This window comes from Cetorhinus maximus, chromosome 2, assembly GCF_964194155.1.
Source record: "Cetorhinus maximus chromosome 2, sCetMax3.hap1.1, whole genome shotgun sequence".
NCBI classification, from domain to species: domain Eukaryota; kingdom Metazoa; phylum Chordata; class Chondrichthyes; order Lamniformes; family Cetorhinidae; genus Cetorhinus; species Cetorhinus maximus.
In genome coordinates, this window is record NC_135880.1 from 179,848,135 (window position 1) to 179,875,880 (window position 27,746).

At 41.9% G+C, this 27,746-nt stretch overlaps 1 protein-coding gene across 4 annotated transcripts in view; it reads right to left on the reverse strand.

Annotated features, from left to right (window-relative positions):
* LOC144668223 (phosphatidylinositol 4-phosphate 5-kinase type-1 beta-like) overlaps positions 1-27,746 on the reverse strand; it is a 387,051-nt gene that overhangs the window by 250,331 nt on the left and 108,974 nt on the right. For 3 of the 4 annotated variants that reach the window (XM_078529999.1, XM_078530008.1, XM_078529991.1), the window contains 4 exons: positions 22,673-22,756; positions 21,585-21,633; positions 16,595-16,679; positions 13,831-13,971 (listed from right to left, as the gene is read on the reverse strand). In XM_078529999.1, coding sequence (XP_078386125.1) covers positions 13,831-13,971; positions 16,595-16,679; positions 21,585-21,633; positions 22,673-22,756 — 359 coding nt within the window. Of the gene's footprint in view, positions 1-9,064; positions 9,204-13,812; positions 13,972-16,594; positions 16,680-21,584; positions 21,634-22,672; positions 22,757-27,746 lie in introns of all 4 variants that reach the window. The other variant, XM_078530016.1, reaches the window with a different exon arrangement.

Genomic DNA, 27,746 nt, shown 5'->3' on the forward strand with positions numbered 1-27,746 from the left:
AGCAGCAGAAGTAGGACAATGGTTTTTGAAGTGCCGCCTTGCCTGTGCCTCATTCTGAGAGAGCACTGGATGGAGGATGTCACTGGTGGAATTCGTATCTGTCCTGGTTCTGCAGTCCCTCGATGTGCTTGTACATCTACATGAAGATGTACAGGACTCTGATAGGACCCACTGAAATGGAATGGGTTCTGGCTTTCTCACAGCAGCTGGTGGTAGAGTGATAGGCCACTGTAAGGAAGCTTGTCTTCCAGGAAAGAGACCCCATTTGTCCTCTAATTCTTTGTTCTTCTGTCAGACCTAGGAACATAGCAACATGAATTGGCCATTCAACCCCTCCAGTCTGTACCACCATTCAACTAGAACATGGCCAATCTGTATCTTACTTATTATCTACACGTCTAGGCTCAATCCTCCTTCACAAATATCTATCAGTCTGGTTTTCATATTGTTAATTGACCCCCCCCTCCCCCCACCCCAACATCAGGGCTTCTTGAGGAAGTGCATTTCTGATTTTCACTACCTACCTGTGGGGGCAATTTGTTCTGTAGCTTGCCAACCCCTGCACTATACAACTGGCTATTGCACATGTGGTAACACTGCGTGCACACACACACAATTTGTTTAACAGATCTGATTTTGAGGAGTTCTGACCACATCAGATGCTTAAATGTCATTGTTCTGCTACAGAATGGTGAACTTTCAGCCTCTTTACCTTTCTGACAAATGCACTGGGATGTTTTACTGCGCTAAAAGATGCTAGTTGCTCCTGCTGGCATTGCCAACACTCACCGGGAACAATTGCATTGTGGTGAACTGAGTTGTGATTTCAGTTGCTTAAAAAAAAGTCATGAGTCATGAAAGGCGCTATATAAATGCAAGTCTTTCTCGCTTCCAAAAAGGCAGAGGAGGGTATATATCGGGGAATTCCCAGTGGAAAACCCATATTGACGCTGCGTCAACAGAAGGGGGATAAAGAAAACATGATACCATAGCTTTAGTGACGAAGACCTTCTTGACAGCAGTGAAGAAGGTTTCAGCAATGGCATTCCAGTGTGGCACTCTGTCTTGAACAGATTTCCATAGGAACCTTAGCACTCAGCAACTCTGAACGTTTCTTTACCCATCCTTATAAAGCAAACAGTGCAAAATGGATGGAAGTGATATATAACATGCATGATTGACATCTTGATCTTATTATGTATTCATTTGCACGCATCTATCCTAAGCTGGTGGATCTTGCCTCCAGCAATTAAAATCTCAATTAGAAAATTGGAACACATTCAGGCCTGGCAGGGATCTATCCTAAGATAAAAGCAAAATACTGCAGACGCTGGAAATTGGAAACAAAAACAGAAAATGCTGGAACAACTCAGCAAGTCTAGCAACATCTGCTGAGAGAGAAACAGAGTTAATGTTTCAGGTCCATATGACCCTTCTTGAAAGCTCTGAAGGGTCTCATGGACTCGAAACGTTAACTCTGTTTCTCTCTCCACAGATGCTTCTAGACCTGCTGAGTTGTTCCAGCATTTTCTGTTTTTGTTAGGGATCTGTCCAAATGGCTCTCTGACGAATTGTCCGATCAGCAATGCCTCACTTTATGCTCAAAAAGTGGGTGTTCTTGGATGTACCACTGTTGTATTATAGACAAAGTACTTAAAAATGCTACGTAAAGATTACAAAAAACAAATGAGCCTGAGTTTTAAGTAACTTTTGCCTAAACTGAGCAAAAACATCACGATTTGAGATCTAATTCGAGGATTGACCCATTTGAGCATTTATGGACGACTTTAAAGACTGTAACAAAGAAGCAGTCGATAAAAGATTATTGTAATTAAAAATGGCACCTTCTGTCTCCAAAGCAAGTAAATGGAGTCATGTTTGTGGCAATGACAATTGCCACATTCCCAAGGGTAGGTATAGAAACAAGGGGTAATGGTATAGCAAAGTGTATAGGGTTAGTAATCCGGAGGCCTGGACCAGTGATCTGGAAATGCAAGTTCAAGTACCAATACAGAGCTGGGGAGTTTAAATTCAATTAATTAAATACTGTAAATCTGTTAGTTAATAAATAAATAAAGCTAGTATCAGTAATGGCAACCACGAAACTACCAGATTGTTGTAAAAACCCATCTGATGTCACTCCAAACCACAGCAATCTGACTGGACTCTCAATTTCAAGAGGGTAGCTCACCGTCACATGGGTAACAGATATTGGCCTTCCAATACCCATAACTTGTGAATGAATAGAAACAAAATTCAACAATAACTTATGTTTACATAGCACCTTTAACACAGGAAAACGTCCCAAACCATTTCACAGGAGCTTCATCAGGCAAACCTTGCCACGGGGCCAAAGGAGGAAATGATATTAGGGCAGGTAATTAAAAGCTTGGGCAAAGTTAAGAGAAGAGGCAGCCAGGTTACGGAAGGGAATTCCTGCGAGGGCCCAGGCAGCAGAAGGCTTGACCACCAATGGTCGGTTGAAGGGAGAGGCAGGTGTAAAAGGGGCCAGAGTTGGAAGAATGTAGAGTTCTTGGAAGGTTGTAGGGCTGGAGGAGAATACAGACATAGGGAGGGATCACTATGTCACGGAGGGATATGAATAAGAGAATTAAATTTTTAAAATTGAGGTACAGTTGGAGTGGGAGCCAATGTCAGTCAGTGAGCACAGGGCTGATGGGTGAATGGGACTTGCCACAATGATAATGGATTAATTATTAACTTCCTATGGGATAGATCATTTCAGTCTTTGAGGCATGGCTTTCAAATTTTGTCTACCAAGATCCTATAAAGTTCTCCCCTTTCAAAGTAAAACTATATGTTCTAAATAAAAGGAATATCACCACACAATCCCTCTCATACATTTATTGCTAAATGTAGCAACTGGGCCATTTTTTTTGATTCTCAATGTGGGCATCGCTGGAAAGACTGGCATTTATTGCTTGTCCCCTTGTTGTCCCTGAGTGGCCTGCTCGGCCAATTCAGAGGGTAATTGGGGCTGAAAGCACATTTAGGCTCAACCATATAAGACTAATTAGATTTTGTAAAGAAAAACAAAAGAAAAATACTGTGGGTGTTGGAAACATTAAATATATACAGAAAATGTATTTTTTTCCCTCTTCCTTTTTCTGTTTCAGTCTAGCTTGTTTTTGCTTTCAGACAACGGCCGTTCATCACCCTGCCATCCACACCTCTTCTAGGCACATCTTTTGTTTCTCCGTTTGTTCCATTACCACTCTCTTGGCTTTGCACCACAAACTCTTTTATCATTTAATCTCTCCTGTCTTCTGCTCTATCACAGACTCTCCCTTTAGTTCTTTTCCACCCTCACCCATTGCACCTACTTAAAACCTATTACATTTCTAACTTTTCCCAGTTCTGATGTAAAGTCATGAACCTAAAACTTTGACTCTGTTTCTCTCTTTAGCCATGTTGCCTGACCTATTGAGTATTTCCAGCATTTTCAGTTCTTATGTTATAAAAAAAAGTGAACTTGTAACTCTCAAATTGCCAAGGTAGAATATGAATTTCCATTCCCTGGATTAGTCCAGTGCAGTAACATAACTACTACATCACTATACTCTTTTGTATCATGACCTCTCTTAAGTTACAAAGAGCCTCTCAGAGTTGGAAAAGAAATTTGAAGTGCATAACAACTCCCCTTCACGATGGGAATCTTCATTCATATTAGAACATGGCATATAAATACTGATGCCTTTTCTAGAATTTGTGAAGATTCATTTTTTTTTAAATCAGAATAACACCGACAGCAGTAAAAACAACTTGCATTCATAAAAGTCCTTTAATGTAGTAAAACATCACACACAGCTCCTTAGGAGCAATTATCAAACAAAATTTGACAGCGAGTCACATGAGATATTAGGCCAGGTGGCCAAAAACTTCCTCAGAGAGGTAGATTTTAAGAAGCATCATATAAGGCTACACTTGTACCTGTGTGATCAGGGCAGCAATGATGCATCCCCTCAACCAATCAGATGTAAGAATCTTTACTGAGATGTGCAGAGTCCAAACTAACACTTGCTGGTTTAAATATTTAATTCAATGTAAAATCATGTACAGAAATTGAAATAAAGAGAGAGTTTGGATTGAGATAGAAATAGGAGACAAACAAAATAAATTTAATTAAAGTCTGAAGGCATGAGACTCCATACTTGTGAAGGTAAATTTTCAGTGCCAGAGTGGTTGTTTGTCAGTACTTAATATCTATCAAGCTGCTAAAAAGACAAATTATTGACCTGCTTAGGAAATTGGCTTAGCAGCACGAGATAGTATCTATCCATTCTCCTGATGCTCTTTCATTGGCAGAATGTGACTAGTGACACAAAGATAGTCAGAATTGTAAGCAGTGTAGATGAAAGCATAAAATTACAGAGATATTGATAGATTAAGTAAATGGGCAAAACTGTGGCAAATGGATTTCAATGTAGGCAAAGGTGAGTTCATCATTTTAGACCTAAAAATGACAGAATCAGGTACTTTCTAAATGGTGAAAAGCTCAAAACAATGGAGGTCCAAAGAGACTTGGGGTGTGTCCAGGTACATAGATCATTAAAATGTCATGAGCAGGTACAGAAAATAATTCACAAGGTTCTAGGAATGCTGCCCATTATATGTGGAAGGTGGTGGAAGTGATGCTTCAGTTAACCAAAATTCTGATTAGACCACACCGGAATACTAAGAGCAGTCTGGGCACCACACCTTAGGAAAGACATATTGGCTTTAGAGGGAGGGCAGGATAGATTTATCAGAATGATAACTGGACTCCAGGATTAAATTATGAGCAGAGATTACAAAAACTAGTGTTGTATTTCCTGAAATGTAAAAGGTTAAGGGGCGATTTGATCCAAGTTTTCAAGATATTACGAACAACAGACCAGGTAGGTCGAGAGAAACTATTTCCGCTGATTAGGGAGACTAGGGCCAGTGGGTCTAAAAATGAGAGCCAGATCTTTCAGGAGTGAAATTAGGAAACACTTCCTACACACAAAGGGTGACAGGAGCTTGGAACTCTTCTGCAAATGGCAAATGATGCTATATCAATTGTTAGTTTTCATATCAAGATTGGGATTAAGGGATTATACTTGCAAAGGCGGGTATAGGGAGTTGGGTCGCAAATCAGCCATGATCTCAGTGAATGACAGAACAGGCTTGAGGGGCTGAATGGACTCCTTCTGTTCCTATATTCCTACTTGGATGAGCTCTAACTTTCTCTGGCAAATTTAGCAGATATGCAGTGGGTAAACACCTCAACTTCAACCTGTTGCATCTATGTGACGCTGAGTCAATTGGTGAGATACTGGAGGCCTGTGGAGGAGCAGGGCAACTCGGGCAGCAACTTCCTGATTTCTGTGTTTAACCATCTGATTTGCTCCTTACTAACTGCGAACGCTGACGGCCTCACTGTTAATCTTAAAATGCAAAATCCAGGCCGTTAAGTGTTTTTGTCAAATTCTCTTGATGGTCTTAAATTGCAAAAGATATTTGGGTATCTGCAGCACTGGTTAAACCCAATGTACCGAGACATGAAGCTGTTAGATTTTTACGGTGCAAAACAATTTTATGTTAACTGTTTCTCCGTTAACACTAAGTGAAATAAACGAAAACATATGCATAAGTAGTACAAAAGCCTTGCAATTCATGCGGTTTTTAATTTTAAATAAAAGTCCTGGACAGCAACATGAACAGCAACTTTAAAAGAATACAACACATAACAGATGCTTACTCGTAAAACAAGTAGTTACCGAAGAATGTAGAACACAATGGTGCCCCCAGTTTGCAAACAGACGATACTGTCTGTACAAAACACTTTCATCCATATAGACAATACATTCAAAGTCAAATAGTTTTTGAGTTTCTCTTCAAAAACTGTTCCTTGCTCGACAGTTGGAGGCTGCTTATGAACCAACTGACTTGAAGAACTTTAATTAATTGCATGTTTTGATTATTTCTTAAATCGAAGGCTCAAATGTTCAAAATTTAGCAACGAAGTACTGGTGAATCCCAGTTTTGACCATCATTCAAGCTTCTTCAATTTCAGAAAGAAAAACTGATAGATTTTGTGGTGAAAAATATAAATTGCACTCCTGCATTTATTAGTGGTTTATTCAGCCATCCTGACTTAGCAATTTCTATCCTGGAGTGAAGGGAAGAGTGGGAAAGCTTTAATACAATGATCTATTGGATTTCCCCTTTGCAAGAGCGGATTGCTAGGGGTCATTTTTTTATGTTTGATGCCAACTAGACATTGAAGAATAATTGTCCAGTGTTAGGACTGGGACCAGAAGACTCGAAGAACCTCGTATCCATCTTCCTTTTTGTTTGCTGATATGGTACCTACGGGAGGTCAAACCTAGCAGCTGAGTCAACATCAAACCCTGAAGGAGACAGAACAGAAAGTCCTGCCATTGGTGGAAAATGTTAATTGCCAGCCAAAGTTCTTACTTTTCTCTCATACTTATTCATATTTCTGTCTTTAAAGTTTCTTCTTCAACCTTCCACCTTGAACCCATCCTTTGTAGTCTGCAGGTATTCTGCTCCACATTGTATTAAAGGAAGTTGAAATTCAAGTATCCTCGTCTTGGTGAGTGTAAAGTTAATTGAAGTTAGATAAATACCCCGGTCAGCAAGAAGCAAGTCACAAATGTCTCACAGCTGTGCCAACTTGCAGATCCAGGACAACGATACACAACAGGGTTGGTTCACATGATTGCCAATATTCACTCAATTCTAGCTCCTCCAAAGGAAGGGAAGGGAACATTTGGAGGATGGATTCTTCAGCTTGCTGCCTGGATTTTAGCTGATAGTTTCCTTCATCCCAGGTTGCTGCCTTAATCCTGGATTATCTTTTATATGAATGAGAATCCCCAATCTTACCCAGGCACTTTGTATTCTGGTTTAAGACTGACAGCCCACTATCTCAGGGCTTGGGCTGATTATCGGTGGTATGGTCCCGTCCAGTGGTTAGCAGATGCATTCCAAAGTAGGCTAGTCTTTTCTTCGTCCTTCTCCACCTCCATCACTCTGTTTCTCGTGATAACCTGTGCCCAATTCTTCTGATTTTCAGGAGTGTTATTTATTACTATGATTGGTGTCCAGGCCAGTGCCAACACCATGCCAATTTAAATGCTCATGTCGATAACTATAATGCCCTTTCCATACAGCATCGAGGACCTCAAGTGGAGTAAATCTCCCTCTGCGTTACCTTAATACATGCCTTAATCTTAACCAGAGATCAACAACACCAGTTATACCTCTGTGACTTTACCTACTCCACACCAAACATTACTGTAGCACCTGTCCATGCGAATGACAAGTAAATTCTAAATGACAAGCACTTTTATGCTGTGGAAGCATTTCAGATCCTTACAACTATGATAATCAGTACTCCAATTTGAACAGTATTTGCTATATTCAAAATGAGGTTTCAGAAGTGAAAGAACAGTGAGTTAATCCACTGTACTGCCCAATGGGCTGAATTTTTCTGTTGGCGAGAAGGGGGCGGGGCCTGCTCGCCGACGCAAAAATGGCATGGGATGATGTCGAGGGGAATCCCCGACGTCATCCCGCCCCATTTAAATCTTCAGGAAGGCGGGGGAACAGCGCGATCAGCTGTCCACCCGCCGACCTGTCAATGGCCAATTGAGGCCATTGACAGGATAATTAAAACAATTAAAAGGACCTGCCCGTCCAACCTTAAGGCTGGCGGGCAGGCCAGGAGCCCCGGCGGGCTTCTGAAGAAACATGAAACCTCATCCACTGGCGGGATGAGGTTTCATGTGGAGTTTAAAAAAGTTTATTAAAGTTTTTGTGCAATTTATGAACATGTCTCATCTTGTGTGACATTGTCACATGAGGGGGACATGTTAATGATTTTTAAAATTTTTCTATTTTTAAAGTTTGAAAACCTTTCAGCGATCTCCCTGAGGCAGCACTTAGCCTCAGGGAGATGTGCGCTCTATCGTGGGGAAATCCCACCCCCTACCCGCCCGCACAGGAAGCGCATAGCTTAATTGGCCCGCCTGCACAAAATGGCGGCGTGGCCCGTTTCGGCAGCAGTGATTGGCTCCCCGCCCGCCCGCCAAGCGCAAAATTCAGCCCAATGTCTTGGTGTTTGATACCATCGGGTTGAAGAGCTCCATCACATTCCCAGTAGCTACATTTGTGTAGACGTGTATTATCAGCATGCAGAACCCAAATAGTGGATAGTAGGTGTGCAATATTCTTTAAAAATAAACAGTTTGGCAAGCTAAACACAAAGCATGCTGTGGTTGTGAAAATATAATTGTGCACTGCAATAAGTGACCTGGCTATATCATAAGCGACCCAATAGTTCCAGTATAGTTCACAACATTGTGTGGCATCTTGTATGTTATCTATTAATTTGGAGTACTGGCAAATATTAAGTTCTAAAGGAAAATGCTGCAAGGCACAGAATGCAGGCCACTGCCAAACTGAGCCTGTTATATGGGGCGGCCGGGGGATTGGAGAAAAAAAACATTATTAACAACCCAGAATGCAAATCCTGCAAAATTCTTCCTGATCTAATGAGTTAACGTGTGAAATTATTCACTTTCAAATCCTTACTAGAGTGCAACAAACACAGTACACTACATCTCCAAGGGCACTTACAGAACAATGAAATACAGTTCACATTTCTCAACTACTACCAGCTTTCAATTTCAAGGGAGTGAGGAGGAATGGCAGTGGAAACAAAGGAAGGAAGAAAATGCAGTGATCTGTTTTCTATTCCCTGACCAGCAAGAGGGAATATATCACAATGTTAAATATGTTCCCTGCTTATTTCATATCAACTTAATGCTTCAAAGCATGTAGAATACTCAACATCTGTAACAGCGCCAATATTGGAGCCCACATTAAACTGTCTGGTTATATTTATCCAGGCACATTGGTGAAAAATGTCTTTAAACCCGACATTTGAGGGCTCAACATCCATGCAACATTAGGAAATTTAATTTCTGTATGACAATCTGCAGAGAACAATTTTAAAAGTCAAGGATTCTCTACAAAGTAACAGGACTCGTACTTGTGTGAAGAGTTTGCAGTTCCTTCAGATGGCGTCTGTTCATTCATAAATAATGACGTCGAGGAAAGTGTTGTTGCTAAGGAGGCGGCTTCAAATAAAGATGTTGTGCTGGGAAGCAGGTCCGGTCGTCTACGATATCCTGTGGGTACAAAGGAGAAAATAAAATATTCAAGTTATTCTAAAGATTTCAAAAGTGGATAAGACTATTATAAGTCCAATAAGCCTGATGTAGAATGAATTCAACTGATCATTTCATTTAAGTCCCTGTAACCTCCACCAGCCCCCATAACTCTCCCCGTATCTGCAACTGCCTCCAGCCCTTACAACCCTCCAAGATCTCTACGATCCTCCAATTCTGGTGTCTTGTGCATTCACGATTTCCTTCACTCCACCAATAGTGGCCGTGCCTTCAGCTACCGTGATCTTAAGCTACGGAATTCCTTCCCTAAGCACCTCTCTTCTTCTTTAAGATGCTCTTTAAAGCCAACCAATGGTCCTGTGACATGCCCTGGTATATTTTACTATGTTAAAGGCACTATATAAATGCACATAGTTGTAGATCATAGCTAATCTGTACTTCAATTCCACCTACCCGCCTTGGTTCCATGTCCCTTAATCCCTTGCCTAATAAAAATCTATCAATCTAAGTTTTGAAATTTTCAACTGACCCCCCCCAGCCTCAACATCTTTTTTGGGGAGAGAGTTCCAGATTTCTGCTACCGTTTCAGTGAAGAGTATGTTCCTCTCTGAAATTAAAGCTTTGTGGATTATGCTGTAGATTTACCACATGAATGCAGAGAGATGCAGAAGGATGGAACGCTTTGGCTGAGGTGAAACAATTGCATCTGCCATATGAAAAATGGACAAAACGTTTTAAGAATTGGAACTGTGGGGGAGATGCTAAGTACAGTGGGAGTTGTTTTGGTTGCTACACAGACATGATCTGCTGAATGGTCTCCAAATATATCCAGTGATTGCTATGGTGCCATCTGGGTCCTTTCTACAAACAACCTTTCAAGAAAGCAGCACAGCTAATTTTAATTGCAGGATGACACAGTGCAAATGTGCATTGAAATAGTCCTTGTAAAATAAAAATAAACCATCATCATCTAAGGCACACAGGCTGATCAAAGTCTTTCAAATGTAATTTGCCACCGAGTCTTTACATTAGCTTGACCATCACAAGACACTGGTATGAATACTTAAACCTATCGAACAGAATTTGATTTGATCTGAAAGGATTGTTAATTCAGCGGGCAGGAATGTAATACGGGTGATAAGGGATGGGTCGGCCACTCTGTACCCCACCCAATTCTCCTTCCCCAGAAACTAGTGGTGCATGGGGTAGTACAACACTCTGCTTCCACCACCTTTTCAGGAACAGAGTCTTTGAATATTTTTAAGGCAGAGGTGGACAGATTCTTGGTAAGCAAGGGGGCGATAGGTTATCAGGGGTAGGTGGGATGCAGATTTGAAGTTACTATCAACTCACCCACGATCTTATTAAATGGCGGAGCAGGCTCGAGGGGTTGAATGGCCTATTCCTGCTCTTTGTTCGTATGATAGTCAACCCACAGCCATCCAATTCATACCCCATCCACCAGTAACAACTTGCCCCACCACCCACTCCCCACCGCCCCCACCCCCCCGCCCCCGCCCCCACCGCCACCGCCACCGTCTTTGTTTCAAATATAGCATTGATAACAAACCAGCTGTGGCCTTTAACTGAAAATATATACTCCAGTATGAATTCTCATTTTAAAAGCATTTGATAACATTACATAGAATTTGTAGCGTGGTAACAGGCCATTCGGCGCAACTGCTCTGTGCAGGTTCATGCTCCACATGAGCCTCCTGCCATCTCTCTTCATCTCACCTTATCACCACATCATTTTATTCCTTTCTCGCTCACGTGTTTATCCACCTTCCCCTGAAACGTTATCTATATTATCCACCTCAACCACTGCCTGTGGTAGCGAGTCCCACATTCTCACCATTCCCTGGGTAAAGAACTTCTTCCCGGATTTTTGATTGGATCATTATTGACCATCTTGAGCATATGGGCCCCCAGTTTCAATCTCCCCCTCAAGCAACACCCCCTCTAATTTTTTTGGGCGGTGTACAAGGGGTGCAGGGATGGTTATTTTTTAAACAAGTGCACGGCCCCTTTAAATTTTCTTGCGCGGCTGTGCATGCACGATAATTTAAAGGGACTGACTTGTGCACGATCTGCATGGGATCTTTCAGGTTGCTGCATGGCCATGCACGCTAAAGGAAAGATTGCATTAAATCGTTTTGTTAATTTAAAGACCTCTGTCAGCACTTCCCTCAGGCCTTCTCTTTTCTAATTCAGTTCTGTTCAGTCTTTTATTAATTTGCTTTCCACTGATTTTATTATGCATTTTAAACTAAAATGATTATTTCATGCAGCAGTGCCCGGGTTTCTGTTTTTGAAATCAATTATTAAAAGACATTATGCACCGAGTATCATATTAGAGTTATTGGCAAATTTGAAGCCCAAGGGATTAAAGGGGGCAGTGGCAATTAGGATCCAAAGCTGACTAAGTGACAGAAAGCAGAGGGTCATGGTGAAAAGTTGTTCAGACTGGAGGTAAATATACCCTTATGTTGAAGAACCCCGGGAATGGGTTTTAGTATCACTGTTCTTTTTAATATTTATTAAAGATCTGAGCTTGGGTGCACAGAGCACAATTTCAAAGTTTGCAGCTGGCATGAAATTTGGAAAAGTAGTAAGCAGGAGGATAGTCATGGACTTCAGGAGGACATAGACAGACTGGTGCAATGGACAGGCAGGTGGCAGATTAAATTTATCACAGAAGTGTGAGGTGATTCATCTTGGTGGAAAGAAATGTGGAGAGGCAGTACAATCATAGTGGGGGTTACATCACAGGAGGAGGCAGTTTGTTCCATCGTGTCCAGGCTGGTTCTCAGCAAGAGCAGCTCACCTAGTCCCACTCCCCTGCCCTTCTCCAGTAGCCCTGCAAACTCTCTCTTCAGATAATTATTCAATTTTAATTTGAAGGCAGAGATTGAATTTACCTCCAGTACACTCTCAGACAGTACATTTCAGATCCTATCTGCTTGCTGTGTTTAAAGGGTTTTCCTTATGGTGCTGCTGGCTATTTTGCCATCCACCTGAAACCTGTGCGCTCCGATCCACGACCCTTCCACCAACGGGAACAGTTTCTTTCCATCTATTCCGTCCAGACCCCCTCATGATTTTGAGCATCTCTATCAAATCTCCTTTAAATCTTCTAAGGAGAACGCGTTGGCTCCCTGCAAGAGCAACTCAGCTGGTCCCACTCCCCCGTTTTTTCATCTTGTTTTCCTGCAAATATTTTCTTGTCAGGTGCTTGTCTGATTCCCATTTGAAAACTATGATCAAATCTGCCTCCTGCACACTCAGGAAGTGCATTCCAGATCCTAAACACTCGCTGCGTTAAATAGTTTTTCTTCATGTCACTACTGGTTCTTTTGCCGTTTTACCTTCTATCAGTGCCCTCTGGTTCTCAATCCCTTACGCCAATGGGAGCAGTTTTTCTCCGGCTACTCTGTCCAAACCCTTCATGATGTTGAAGACTCCCATCAAGCCTCCTCTCAACCTTCTCTCCTCAAAAGGGGAACAAGTCCAGCTTCTCCAATCTATTCATGAAACTGAAATTCTCTCATCCCTGGAACCACTCGAGAATCTTTTCTACACCCTCTCTAAAGCCTTCACATCCTTCCTAAAGCGTGGTTCCCAGAATTGGACACATTACTCCATTTAAAGCTGAACCAGTGTTGTATACAGGCTCACCTTTCTATGAACTGAATGGCATAATTTTAAAGGGCGCAGGAACAAAGAGACCGGGGGGGGTGAATATGCACAAATCTTTGAAGGTGGCAGGACAAGTCGTGAAGGCTGTTAAAAAAACGATATTGGAAGCAGATTTGATAATAACGTTCACAAGGAAATTAGTTAAAAACTCGAGAAGGAAAAATTTGGAAGACTATGGGAAAAGAGTAGGGGCAGTGGGGCTAATTGGATTTATATGAGAAACAACATGGGAGAGTTTTTTTTTAATCCACTGTTCCATCTAGCCTCTTGGAAAATTATAGGCAGGACTTTCTGGTCCTATTGAAAGTCAAAGGGCCTTTGGCTGCCTCTCCAAATTTTCCGACCCATAGGTTTGTTAATAACTGAGGTCCCGTTTATTTCAGTGCAAAGTCAAAGGATACACGCCCACAAACAGGTACAGCTTCTGACCTCACCCAGTACCATGGAAATCTTGATAAGCAGCAGCTCATTTACAAGCTCAGCGAGATTACAAGCTCGTGTTCAAATATAAAACGTTTACAGACACGAGGCTTAAAATGGTTACACGTCCTAGAATACCATGTTTTCAGAGAAAGAAAATCATTGCCTGAAAATCCAAAACGGGTATTAATATTACTGATGCGTGACAATTTCATACAGGATTGTGGCATGCAGGGCAGTTCCAAGCATACCCAATGTTTAAATTAACAAAGAGAATTTTGATTAGGAACTTACAGATTATTTTAAGACTAAGCTTGCAATGCTCCCACGAAACAAATTCAGAATCTAACTTCTGGTTGTGAGGAGGGTTAAATAGTCAGCACCACCCATTTATAAGGGGAGAGAAGCTGCACATTAATCTTAGATCAATTAAGCTCTCAATAACAAATAATGTCGCTAACTAAAGTTAAATACGAGCTCCATACATTACCTTCTCCATCAAGGCTACAATAGCTCCTGGTTCCAAATAGCAGCTCATTCTTTCCCTCAGTTGTATCCTGTATTGGTCCAGAGGACAGAACTTCCTGTCCTATATATTTAATAGCCGGAATGGAATTACGAGCTTTCTTTGAAGGAGACGGCCGCAAAGCTGTGTCAGTGAAAACAGGACAAAAATGCAATCTCATTTGAAAGAAAACTTGAAATCCATAAATTCATTCCACTATAAGGTAGCATTGAATACTTTGCTCTCTTGGAGAGGAGACAGCTGCCATTTATTGATACCAACTTATGCAGGCTACAGTTCCACATGACTTTTTTTTTGGTAAAATTTGATTCACTGGGTGAACGTAGGAAAGTCTCTTTTCCACAGATAGGAGTGCAATTGCAATCCAACCACGTGCAGGATGGAAACAAGACCAGTCATTGAATAATAGTCCAAGAGGAAGCTTGCATTGTTACTGAATTTTATTACACATGAGACTGAAAAGTTGGGTGCTCTCTTCCTCTCAAACTCACCGTCACCATCAAAATTCCTCCGAAGAGGAGTTCTTAATGCCCCGTTGTGACGTTTCCATTTCCTCCATTGGTGTAACACTTACGTTGAATGAAATCGACAAAGCCAATGAGCAGAAACTTTGTACATTGGTTTTGGATTTACAGGAATTGGGCTGACACTGCCCAAACTCACACTACCTGTAACCCTTACTGCTGATAAAGGCTTTTGTCCAGTCAGTAACTGGGGCAAAAACTGCTTCCAATGACGGACCACAGTTTCCAAAGATTATTTCATTGATGAGATAAAGCTATCTTCATCCATCCTTCTAAATTATACTTTAATCCCCCCTCTCTTTCTAGGCTGCAAGGACCACGCAGTATTCCCTGATGTAGGCCAGGTCTCATCAATTGACACAAATACTTATCATTTTTTTTGGAAGTGAGGGGGGATCCAATTATCATTTGTCTTCATTTTCCTTTCTTTTTCAGGTGGAAGTGCCTAGTTGCCGCTCATCAACTACCCCATTGCTATTGCTGAGATCTGGACCTCATGGGGAGGCAATGGTGTCCCGGCTCTGGGGACCAGGGTTCGAATCCCACCACAGCAGATGGTGGAATTTGAATTCAATAAAAATCTGGAATTAAAAGTCTAATGATGACCATGAAACCATTGTCGATTGTCGTAAAAACCCATCTGGTTCACTAATCTCCTAAAGGGAAGGAAATCTGCCGTCCTTACCTGGTCTGGCCTACATGTGACTCCAGATCCACAGCAATGTGATTGTCTTATAAATGTCCTCTGAACAAGGGCAATTAGGGATGGGCAATAAATGCTGGCCTAGCCAGTGACGCCCACATCCCATGAATGAATTTAAAAAAACAGCGTAACACACATGTAACACACTTACATTCTAATACTTCAAGACAGCAAATGCTGAAAAATAAAATGTGTTGAGCCTGTGGCAAACCTAAACAGATCCAATTTGAAAGCCAGTCAGTCATTCAGCTCTCTGCATAGGAGGGTGGCATTTAACTAGATCATGACTGATCCGTACCTTAACTCCATTAAACTGTTTAGATTCCATAATGCTGGTCTAATAAAAATCTATCCATCTCTCTTTTCAGAATTGGAGTCCATCAGCAATAGGGCTACATTAACACCTTCCGCTCCCTTTAAAAACAGCACTCAGCATTTCAAGGCATGCTCCATGCATAATATTTTCTGAATAATGATGTATCCCAGAGTTTCGACAAGGCCTTGGAGTTTGCTTGGTGGTATTAATATGTTCTCTAATCAAACTTAAGCCCTTATGGAAAGTCATCCAATAGCTACACATGGAATGCAGTTAACACATGTTAAATGCACAGCTTGTCTGGTTTCCTTTTTGTACATCGTATGGTTCAGTATGGTTCATTCTGGCAGTAAAACAACTTCTAGTCTGCAATTCTGCAGCCCTGTGAACCCTCTACTGAACCCAGTAAAGGCAAATTCTTTCTAAATAGCGGAGAACAATAAAAATGTCCTGTGAAATAACTTCAGTTTTGTGGAGAAACTAGAGAACCTGGGTTCGTTCTCCTTACAAACAGGGAAGGTTAAGGACAGATTTGATGGAGGTTTTCCAAATTATCAAGGGTTTTGATTGAATAAGTAAGGAGACCCTTAATGCTGGCAGAATGGTCAGTAACCATAGATTTAAAAAGGTACAAAATAAAAACAGAAAGCGCTGCAAAAACTCAGGTCTGGAAGCATCTGTGGAGAGAGAAACAGGGTTAATGTTTCGAGTCCAATACGACTTCTTCAGAACGAAGTCCCAAAATTACAATTCCGAGGTAGAATCATATTGGACTTGAAACATTAACTCCTGTTTCTCTCTCTATAGCCAGGTCTGCTGAGTTTTTACAGCACTTTGTTTTTTTTATCTCAGATCTCCAGCATCTGCAGCGTTTTGCATTTATTTTACAGATGTAAGGTATGTGACCAGCGGGGAGATAAGGATCATCTGTTTTTACGCAGTGAGTTATGATGTTTTGCCTGAAAGGGTTGTGGAGGTAATATGGATAAATACTTAAAAGCAAACATTTGCATCTATGGGGAAGGAGAAGAGTGGGATTAACTGGATAGCTCTTTTACAGAGCCAGCACAGCCATGATGGGCCAATTGGCTGCCTGCTGTGGTGAATGAGTCTATGAAAAAGCATGCAAATACATTCAGTGGCTGTCAACATATTTAAACAAGGAAGACAACAGTGAAATATCAAATATTTCCTGATACTCACACAGTGTCTTCTTAAATACCCGACTGCTCATGAACTTCAAAAACCGATCAGCGTAGAATCCTGGTCTATGGACTGACACAGAATCCTGTGGAAAGATAAAAGGGATTTGTAGATAGTGTACGACCCATATCCCACCACAATGTGGCTCAGCGAGATTGCCCCTAGAAGGTCTGGCAAAGAAACTGATTGCATAGGGGTCCAAGTAGATGTTGGCCATTTCCATTTTTCTTGCACTGCTATGTGCAAACACAGCACCGCATAGGGACATTCTGGCCCTCCCTCCTCCTCAAACTAAGTCACTTTTTGTAGTCTGCTTGGTACCATGCTTCTGGGGATAACACTAGCCCTCTGCTAAACTAAATTGGCAGGGGGATGGGACCCTGAAAAGTAGTTCAGAGGGGAGAGAAGCTGAGATGGAATTAGAAGCTTAAACGCTAGTACGTGAGTCTGGAGGGCAGAGGAAACATAAGCTAGATAAGAAAGTGAATTTAGCAAGGCTAAATGGGATATATTTTAATGCAAGGAGGTTGAGGAATAAGACAATCAAGCTGGGGGCACAGATAGCTATGATATACTCCCATGTGCCTATGACTGAGACTTGGCTGAAAGGAGGATAGGATTGGTAGCTTAACATTCCTGGTTATAGGGTATTCAGACAAGATAGAGACGGGGATCGAAGAGAAGGGAGTGTCCCAATATTGATCAAGGAATCAATGATAGCAATGAGGAGGGATGATATCATGGGAGGATCATCAAATAAGGCCATATGGGTAGAAGTAAAAACCATGAAAGGGGCAAACACGCTGTTGGGTGTGTACTATAGGTCCCCAAACAGTCAGGGAGAAATAGAGGATCAAATATGGATTCAAATTTCAGAGAAGTGTAAGAATAATAAGGCAGTAACAGTAGGGGATTTTAACTACCCAAATATTAACTGGGATAGTTTTAGTGCGCAAGGTAGGGAGGGAGCAAAATTCTTAAGTTGCATCCAGGAGAACTTTTTTAGCCAGTATGTAGAAAGCCCAACAAGGCAGGGGGCAGTTCTGGACCTAATATTTGGAAATGAGTATGGGCAGGTCGAAGGTGTATCAGTAGGGGAGCATTTTGGAGATAGTGACCATAACTCAGTTAGATTTAGGATAGTTATGGAAAAGGATAAGGTTGGGCCAGGAATAAAAGTTCTAAACTGGGGAAAGACTAATTTTACTAAGATGAGATATGATTTGGCCCAAGTGGACTGGGAGCAACAACTTGCAGATAGAACTGTGTCAGAGCAGTGGGAGGCATTCAAAGAAGAAATACCGAGAGTACAGGGCAAATATGTTCCCGCAAAGACAGAGGGGGCGGGAGGGGGGTCCAAGTCTGGAGAACCCTGGATGTCAAGGGTCATAAAGTTTAGGATTAAGAAAAAAAGAAGATTATGGCAGATACAGAGAGTTTAATACAGCAGAGTCCCTAGAGGAGTATAAAAAATGCAGTGGGGAACTTAAAAAGGAAATTAGGAAAGCTAAGAGAGTGCATGAGAAAGCATTGATGGGTAGGATAAAGGAAAACCCAAAGGGGTTTTTAAAAATATATAAGGAGCAAGAGAATAACTAGGGAAAGAGTACTGCCAATTAGGGACCATAGAGGTAATCTGTGCGTGGACACAGAAGGCGTGGATACAGTCCTCAATGAACACTCTGCATCTTCACAATGGAAAAAGACAATGCAGGTATAGACATCAGGGTGGAGGACTGTGAAATATTAGAGGAAATTAACATGGAGAGAGAGGAGGTACTAGTGAGTTTAGCGGCCTTAAAAGTGGATAAATCCACCCGAATGAGATGTATCCCAGGCTGTTGAGGGAGGCAAGGGAAGAGATATCAGGGGCCCTGGCAGTAATTTTCAAATCCTCTCTGGCCACAGCTGAGGTGCCAGAGGACTGGAGGACTGCTAACATCGTCCCATTATTAAAAAAGGGAGGAAGGGATAGACCAGGAAATTACAGGCCAGTCAGCGTAACCTCGGTGGTGGAGAAGTTACTAGAAAGAATTCTGAGGGACAGAATATATCTGCACTCGGGGAGTTACGGATTAATCAGGGATAGTCAGCATGGATTTGTTAAGGGAAGGTCGTGTTTGGCAAATTTGATCAAATTTTTTGAGGGGGTAACCAGGAGTGTGGATGAGGGCAATGCATTTGATATAGTCTACATGGACTTTAGCAAGGCTTTTGATTAGGTCCCTCATGGCAGACTGGTCAAGAAAGTAAGAGCCCATGGGATCCAAGGCAAAGTGGCATGTTGGATCCAAAATTGGCTGAGAGGCAGGAAGCAGAGGGTGATGGTAGAGGGATGTTTCTGTGACTGGAAGTCTGTTTCCAGTGGGGTTCCACAGGGCTCCGTGCTGGGGCCCTTGCTGTTTGTGGTGCACATAAATGATTTGGACTTAAATGTAGGGGGTATGATTCAGAAGTTCGCGGATGACACAAAAATTGGTAGGGTGGTAAATAGTGAGGAGAATAGTCATAAACAGCAGGAGGATATCAAAGGACCGGTCAGGTGGGCAGAGCAGTGGCAAATGGAATTCAGCCCGGAAAAGTGTGAGGTAATGCACTTGGGGAGGGCTAACAAGGCAAGGGATTACACTATGAAGGATAGGACCCTGGAAAGTACTGAAGATCAGAGGGACCTTGGTGTGCATATCCACAGATCCCTGAGAGGAGCATGGCAGTAGATAAGGTGGTTAAGGCGGCATATGGGATACTTGCCTTTGTTAGCCGAGGCATAGAATACAAGAGCAGGGAGGTTATGCTGGAACTGTATAAAACGCTGGTTAGGCCACAACTGGAGTACTGCATGCAGTTCTGATCACCACAGGATAGGAAGGATGTGATTGCACTGGAGAAGGTGCAGAGGAGATTTACCAGGGTGCTGCCTGGGCTGGAGGGTCTGAACTATGAGGAAAGATTGGATAGGCTGGGATTGTTTTCCTTGGAGCAGCGAAGGTTGAGAGGGGACCTGATAGAGGTGTATAAGATTGAGAGGCATAGATAGGGTTGATAGAAAGGCACTTTTTCCATTATTAGAGGGGTCAATAGCCAGGGGGCATAGATTTAAGGTAAGAGATAGAAGGCTAAGAGGGGAGTTGAGGAGAAATTTTTTCACCCAAAGGATGGTGGGAGTCTGGAACTCACTGCCTGAAAGGGTGGTTGAGCCAGAAACTCTCATAACATTTAAGAAGTATTTAGACATTCACTTGTACTGCCATAGCCTCCAGGGCTATGGGCCAAGCGTTGGAAAATGGGATTAGTGTTGTCAGATCTTTGTTGACTGGTGTGGACACAATGGGCCGAATGGCCTCCTTCTGCGCTGTAACCGTTTATGAGTCTATAAAGACTCTTGTATTTCCCAACTAACGGCTATAAAGTAAGCCGTCTCACCATGGCAGAACATGTCCATCCACTTTCCCCATTCTTTGCAAGATGCTGCCATGGTGGAAATCAGGAATAGGGCAAAATGAACACCTGTCCTCCTACTCCATGGCACAGTGTGTTTGTGCTCCAGTATGCTGTGTCAAAGAACCTTCACATCTGAATGGTTAAACTCCAGTGCCAAACATAGTTCCAAGTAGTAAAGAGTTGAGAGATGTGGTCTATGAATTACTTGTAATGACATTCAAACAGATTACATCTATAAATGACATGTATACTCTGGCTGTCAGAATAGTCTTCCATTCTTAACCTCATTTAGACCAAGAAAATGTTTCTACTCAATCAGTGTCATCACCTGAACTGATTGGAACCAATTCTTTATCAGTTTCTGAATCTCAATCTCCTTTATCTGAATCATGGAGCAAGTTTAAAATTCTAGCTACAATTTACTAGATTGCAATCTTGATAATATCAGAGTGTAAAAACAGCTCCACATTCAATTTGCCTTTAATGGAAGATGCACATCGAGAGTAGCCTCCACTCAAGTAGTAGCTATCTACTTGGAACCCCAGAATAGAACATTTATCAAACACATTACAGCTTCTCTAAATGGGCTGTTTTTACACAATCAGTTTATTTTAAATGGGCAAACACCGGAATACAAATAATGCAGGCCTGAATGTAGTGTGAGCGCATTAAGCTTCCTAATAGTGAAAGCAGTGAGTGTGCAACGCCACAGTATTTATAACATGGTGCTGAAGTTTTTGTGGTTGATTATTTTAAGGAAAGAGTTGGCGAGTGGAGTGCATGATCCCACTCGGTACTCAAACCAACATTTTCACTCCAATCTTTGAAGTTGGTGGCTGGTCATAATCAGAAAAAAGTAAAAAAACTGCTCACATGACATTTTAAGCAATTGAAGACTGTGATCCTCATAAACCACCATTACAAACACTGCACATCAGAAAGCAGCCAAACGGATGATATAAGCATGTATACGTTAAAAGGATCTACACACTAGGCTAGCTAGAAATTAAATCGTTTCACCTTTCGGGACATCCTTCCCAAGCAAGAAGCGATGTCGCTCATAGGTCACAAATAGAGTCACTAATAAATCCAATTGGGAATTCAGGAGAAACCTCTTTACCCAGAGAGAGTGGTGAGAATGCGGAATTTGCTACCACTAGGAGTGGTTGAGGTGAATAGTGTAGATGCATTTAAGGGGAAGTTAGATTAATGCTTGGGGGAGAAAGGAATTGAAGGATATGTTGCTAGGGTGAGATGAGGGTCGGTGAGGGTATAGGAGGGCTGAAATGTTGTAAAATCTATATCATTTAATTATAAATCTGGCACATTTGCAGAATAAATGCATCTACTGCTCAGAGAATGCTCACTTTCATATTCTTACTACTTTACACAGAATTACAATAATGAAAAAAGGCTGAGTGTTTTCTTCAACCTTCCCATTTCCTTGTGGGCCACTTTCCTTTTGTCTCTGCTATTAAGTATATTTAGTAATTACATCCTTTCGCTTAATACTACTTTGATCATAAAGATAAGTAAAATGTAAACATACTCCATCATAGACAAGAGCTTTCCAAGAGTGTTCCAGCTTCTTAATGAACCTGTTGGGGGAAGAGATAAATTAGTTAAGCATTTGAAAGCTGAAATTAATTGCAATTACGATTTGCTGTTTTGAATATGTAAATTAAAAAACTGTAGGACATTGTGCCAAAGATTTATCATTGAAGTATTGCAATTTGCAAACATGAACGATAGATTTACTTTTTGAGAAGACGACTTTTTGTGAGAGAGATGACAGGAGGGAATGAAACAGCCTCCCAGTTTATGCTCCCAGTATTATTATTAAACACTTCCAGGACAGCAAGGTCAGCCACACAGTAAAAATTCCCTTTCTCTGGCCCCAGCATTGACACTTCCCTTCCTTAGTGTAGCCTTGTGAATTCTCTTTTCTATTGGCCACACCAGGGCTCACGGAGCTGAAATGGCCAATTTAACCCCATTTAGCAGGTTTTGAGCTGAACTCAAGATTGGGGAGTGATCTAAACCATTGACCCCAAGATCCCCACTAATCCAGGCCGAGAAGCCTTGGCAAATCAACATTATTCACGATTTTTATTTCTTATTGGTTGGGTTTGCCTTGGTTGAATTTTTGTAGGTCTTGCTGTCCTGTTAGATTAGTCCTAGTCAGAACCCCAGCACTTGCAAGCGTTAGCAATTTCAAGTAGAGGTGCCAATAAAGTGAAAACACTCATTCAATCATCACAGGTGGCCTCCAAGTTTCTAGGATGCCCACTTAGTTGTCTGTGGACAACTAAGGGAGAGCTTAGACATCTCTGCTGTGAGCAATTCAAAATTAGAAGCACCTAGATCCAAGACCTTTTCAGCTAAGGTGGGCTGGGTGAGAGGAGAGGAGGAAGTGGTTTGCATGCTGAATCAGAGTCAAACATCTGAGGTCAAAAGAATGTTTCATTCCAATGTCCACCCATTTGCCAAGTGAAAACCTCAAGACATAAATAGCCAACTTGTGGATAGGCTATACATGGAATCCTCACTTTCATTAGTGTGAAAGACCAGTCTGGGACAGTGAAAACACCAACAAATCCCACAGAAGAAAAATAATTTTACGCATGCAGTCAATACCTGTAAGACTGTAGAATATCTATAATGGCCATATAAAGTAGAAGTCTCTCTCCTTTACTATTTTTGGCTGGTATGCCACCCATTCTGGAAAAAGAGAAGAAAAATAAGTAATAGCAAAGCATAAATAATGGCTACAAATATTTAACAGGGAGTGTGGATGGAGAAATAAGATGGACAATTTTTACTTTGCCGATGCTTAACCAGTCGGCAGATTGACATCCCAATGGATTTTCCTGGAGTGAAAATCAGACCTGGTGTATGACAGGCGGCTAAATCAATCTCACTCATTATCACTCAGTTAGAATTAGTCCCCAGGAATCCTCAGGCCTAACATAGATTTACCAGGAAAGCACTGAACTCTGGGTTAAATACAATTGCCAATGTTTTATTTTTGAACATAACTTGCGTTATCAAGTATATTTCAGTGTACGGGTTGTGAAAGCCAGTGAGATAAGCAATGTCTCCCACAGGAAGGTCCTTGGGGGCCTGTTGGGTTACAGCTAGCACCTATTGTAGTTTCCTCCGTTACCATTATCGATCCAAAGGCTGAACGTGATGCTTCTTCAGCACTCGCTTCACTGGCTGAACAGTTGTGCATCAATTCACAGTAAATCGCTAGATTTTACCATCCATCACCAATCATGGACCAATGGGCCAGCTTATGCTTCATGTTTTATAGCCTGTATAGTTAAATACAGTATAAAATTCACATTTCCAACGTGGTGGCAAGACCTGTTTCTTTAAGACTTGGAAATGGAACACACTCTACTTTTTACAGATCAGCCACAATCTGAAAGAATGGTGGAACAGGCACAAGGGCCTGAATGGTCCCCTCTGTTTCTATATTCCTGTGCACCCAGTGTCAGTGTGCAACACTCCCAACTGGGTATAATGATAACTTATGTTATACAGTGCCTTCAAAGTAATAAATATCCGAAGGCACTGCACATGGGAGAAAATAGATACCAAACAGTAATATAAGACACAATGGAAAATACAGATTTTGAACAGGCTTTTTAATAGGCAGACAGACAGTAGCAGCAAGGTGGAAAGGTTTAAGAATGAAGTTTCAGAGTATGGGCCAGGGTGGCTGAAAGTTTGGCCACTGTTGGTGCAGCGAAGGGGATACATAAGAGACAAGGTCAAAGGAAATAGGGGTGGAGAATATTGCAGAGGTATAAGGGAAAGAGCTAGAGTGTGTAACTGATGACAAGGGTGACGGACTAGCAGGATATTAATCTGAGAAAGATGGAGCTTTGCTCAGGATGGGACTTGAAAGGCTGAAGAGGACGACATTGGTTTGTCTCTCGATCCATGAGGGGCAAGGCCAAGGCTGCAAAACTGTAAAATCCCTAAAACAAAGAGGGAATTTTCATCACATCAGCTCTGACTGGATTCTAAAGTAAATTCAAAGTGGTCCAGCCCAGCGGACCATACCTCTTCGTAAAGCAACTTGGAGAAGAGGTATATTCTGCTGCATTATTTACCTCATTTTACATGTTATATAGACAGAAATAACTGTATTCTTCATCATAGTTCTCCATTGTCTCTTACTGCCATGCTTTGAAATTAATAGTTTCTGTGTTTGTATTTTCCTCACCTGTATCTGATGGGGAGACAATGTGACAGGAAATACCACTCTGTGACATGGATATAGGATTGGCGGATTGTGGGTAGCCTCCCCAGTCACAATATCAGGAAGCACTAACTTCCTGATGCCACATCCTGTGGGCTTCACACTAAACTTAAGTTGTCCACTGATTTTTCTTCTTCTTTCTTTAAACACAGCTAAACCCAGACGTACAAATGTACCAGTTGCCATCCACACACTCGTATTTTCAAAAGGAGTCAGGATAAATACTGAGTGAGTAAAAACATGTGGCACCATGGGGGAAAGAGCAGGGGAGGGAGAGTAATTGGATAGTTCTTTCAAAGAGCCAGCACCAGCACAATGTGCTAAATGGCCTCCATCTGTGCTGGAAGATTCTATGAACAGTCGTGACCTCATGTGAAAGCCAGTCCAACACCATGACATGTTGCAGGAAAGACTAATTTTCATTTCACAGCCTTGTCCATTTGAAAGAGGGGCCAACAGACTCTTCCCACCCACACAAGCAACACGTGGGAGAGCGTCGGGGTGGGGGAGGGGTGGCGTGTTGGTGCTGAGTAACAAGTTTAACAGGGAATACGCCCCCAACCTGCCACTTACACACCCAGATTTCATGTCATGTGGATTTACCATCCACAAGAAGTTGGACTTTTCATTAATGCTTTAAATCAAGCTCCCACCGTGTGTTGGAAGCCTAACTAAAATCTACCGCTGTTTGCGTTTTGCAGGGTTTGGGAAACCAGGCAGTGAATGGGAGGGGCGGGGGAGAGCTCAAGAGGTTACTGTCTTTTACAAGATATATTGTGGGCCACTGGGAGGAGAGTTCCAACACCCATCTCCCCCCACTCCACCCAAACTACCTCTCCCTCTCCCACTCCCACTGGCCTCCACACCACCCAAGCGCCACCACCCCCTCACCCCCAACCAAGAACTCAAGGAAGCCTTCAGCCTCCCAACTGCCGATTGCGGCCTCTCTCCTCAACCACCCTCCTCGCCCACCACAATCGCTACCACACCCACAAGCCCTGATCTACCACTCCCTCCCCCGTCTCGGGGATTGAGCCCAAGGGTCTCTCAGCTGAGGACCACCTCTCCCCACCACTTCCACTCAGCCCCACAACTGGTGTTTCAGCCTTCCACTCTACTGAGTGAGCAATGAAAGAAAAGAATTCTAATGAGACCCTGCCATTAGAGCTCACAGAGTTTCCACATCCCCGGCCTTGCTGAGCTCTGCTGTACCTTTTCTGCCAATATCAGGGCCAATGAGTTAATACAATAAGTGAAGAAAAAGTAAAGCAGCGGCAGATGCTTTAGTGAAATAGTTTTACTGTGTTGGCTAAACTAAAAAGTGAGAAAAATACATGCCAAATAATAGTAACAGCAAGTTTTCCCCTCATTTAATCTCCTTATACACCTCAATTATTCTATCATACGACATGAAAATCAGATTAAAGTCAGATTTAGAACTCGCAAGCCCATCTTGATTTTAATGAAGGCACATTTGCTAAACCAGTCTATTGAATGTAATTGTCTCGATGACAAGAGGCAGGAGGAGCTCTTTGTACAATAGCCTATGACATAGACACATAATCACCATGGAAAAAAGAGAAGTTAATAAGTTCATTCATCCCATCGGTCCTTCCAACTCTATAGCTTAACCAGCCTAGCCTTTAGCTGCCTTCTGAAAACCTCCAGTAGTGTTTGGAATAAGCTGCCAAATAAGATAAATAAAATCAAATGATTATCACCTTAATTGTGTCATGAACTTTAAAAAAAAACTATACATGATAAATTTACTTTTTATTCTTTTAAAACTCTTGCTTGGTTAATCTTTTAAGCAATATTTTGGACTCACTTTATGTAAACCATTAAAAACTTGATAAACTGATAAGGCCTAAACTTAAACTTTCTACTTTCTATACTCTACACTCTAAGCTCTCTAATCTTTCTCATAGCTCATCATCTTCAGACAGGGATCGTTCGTGTTTGTCCTCCACAAATACTACACCATACAATCGGGTACTTAATGTGCCAATAGATTTGGAAAGACTCATCAGGAACTGTTAGGTCCTTGATCAGCTAAAGAATAATGAGATAGATGCTACAATTCATCGAGCAACAGGCTGGCAATCAGTATAAGTAATGTTATGAAACAGAATAAGTAACTGCTTCGATTGTCTTTTTGACAGATAAAGCCAAAATTCCACAAATAAAATGCTAGGGGAAGCCTGTGGAGCTGGTGATATTTCAGTACCATTGTTTCCCTGATACGAATTTGAGATATCTTTTTAAGAAATAACAATGTTGTCCCAAGACCATCCTATTACAGTAACAAGTACAACTTGGCACTGCCAGCAAAGTACAGAACTTGTTAACCCTGCTCATAGTAATATTGAAGAGTAAGAATACTGATACAAAACTAAAAGTTCAAATGGGCCAAACACTGTGTACAGTTCCAATGACCATGTCATAAAATGGATACAGGGGTACTGGAGATGGTGGTGTGGTGATAATGAAACTGAACTTGTAATCCAGAGGCCCAGGCTAATGCTCTGGGGACACAGGTTCAAACCCCACCACGGCACCTGGTGGAAATTAAATTCAATTAGTAAACCTGGAATCGAAAGCTAGCTTCAGTAATGGTGACCAAGAAACTAATCACCGATTGTTGTAAAAACCCAACTGGTTCACTCACTAATGTCCTATTAGGGAAGGGAATCTGCCCTTCATGTGACTCCAGATCCACAGCAATGTCGTTGACTTTTAACCGCCCTCTGAAATGGCCCGCAAGCATTGAGTCGTGGCAATTAGGGATGGGTAACAAATGCTGGCTTTGCCCACGTCCCATGAAAGAATAAAAACATGGTACTGAAAAAGAACTACAAGGGCGATACCAAAACTTAGAGGTTAGAACAAACAGGAAGAACTGAACAAGCTGGGGCTCTTTTCTCCAGAAAATAGGAGATTTGATTGAGAAGATGCAGAGGAAATGTTTCCACTTTGGGGGGCGGGGGGGGGAGTCCAAAACTAACAGCCATCAAAATATGATAGTCGCCAAAAATCCAATAGGGAATTCAGGAGCAAGTTCTTTACCAGTGAGAGTGGTGAGAATGTGGAACTCACGACTACGGTCCATGTACATAAAATAATTAGAAAGGACCTACAGGCCTGTGGTTGCAGACTTTAATCAGGGTATTACCATGAAATAAAGCAGAAGGTAACCCAACAGCAGGTGATTTGATGTAACATGACAAGAGCCAAGGCAGAGTCCTTACTGGCAAACAACGCATAAGCAACAATACATGTCTGAAAACCAGAAGTCAACTATGCAAAAATGAGACAGACAAAAACGAAGGTATTAAACTGAACTTAACCACGGAAGATACCATGATAAGGAACAACCACAACATGTGCTTCAGTTACTAATGTATCTGGAAATGAGCTCAAATGCCAGTCGAGACCCAG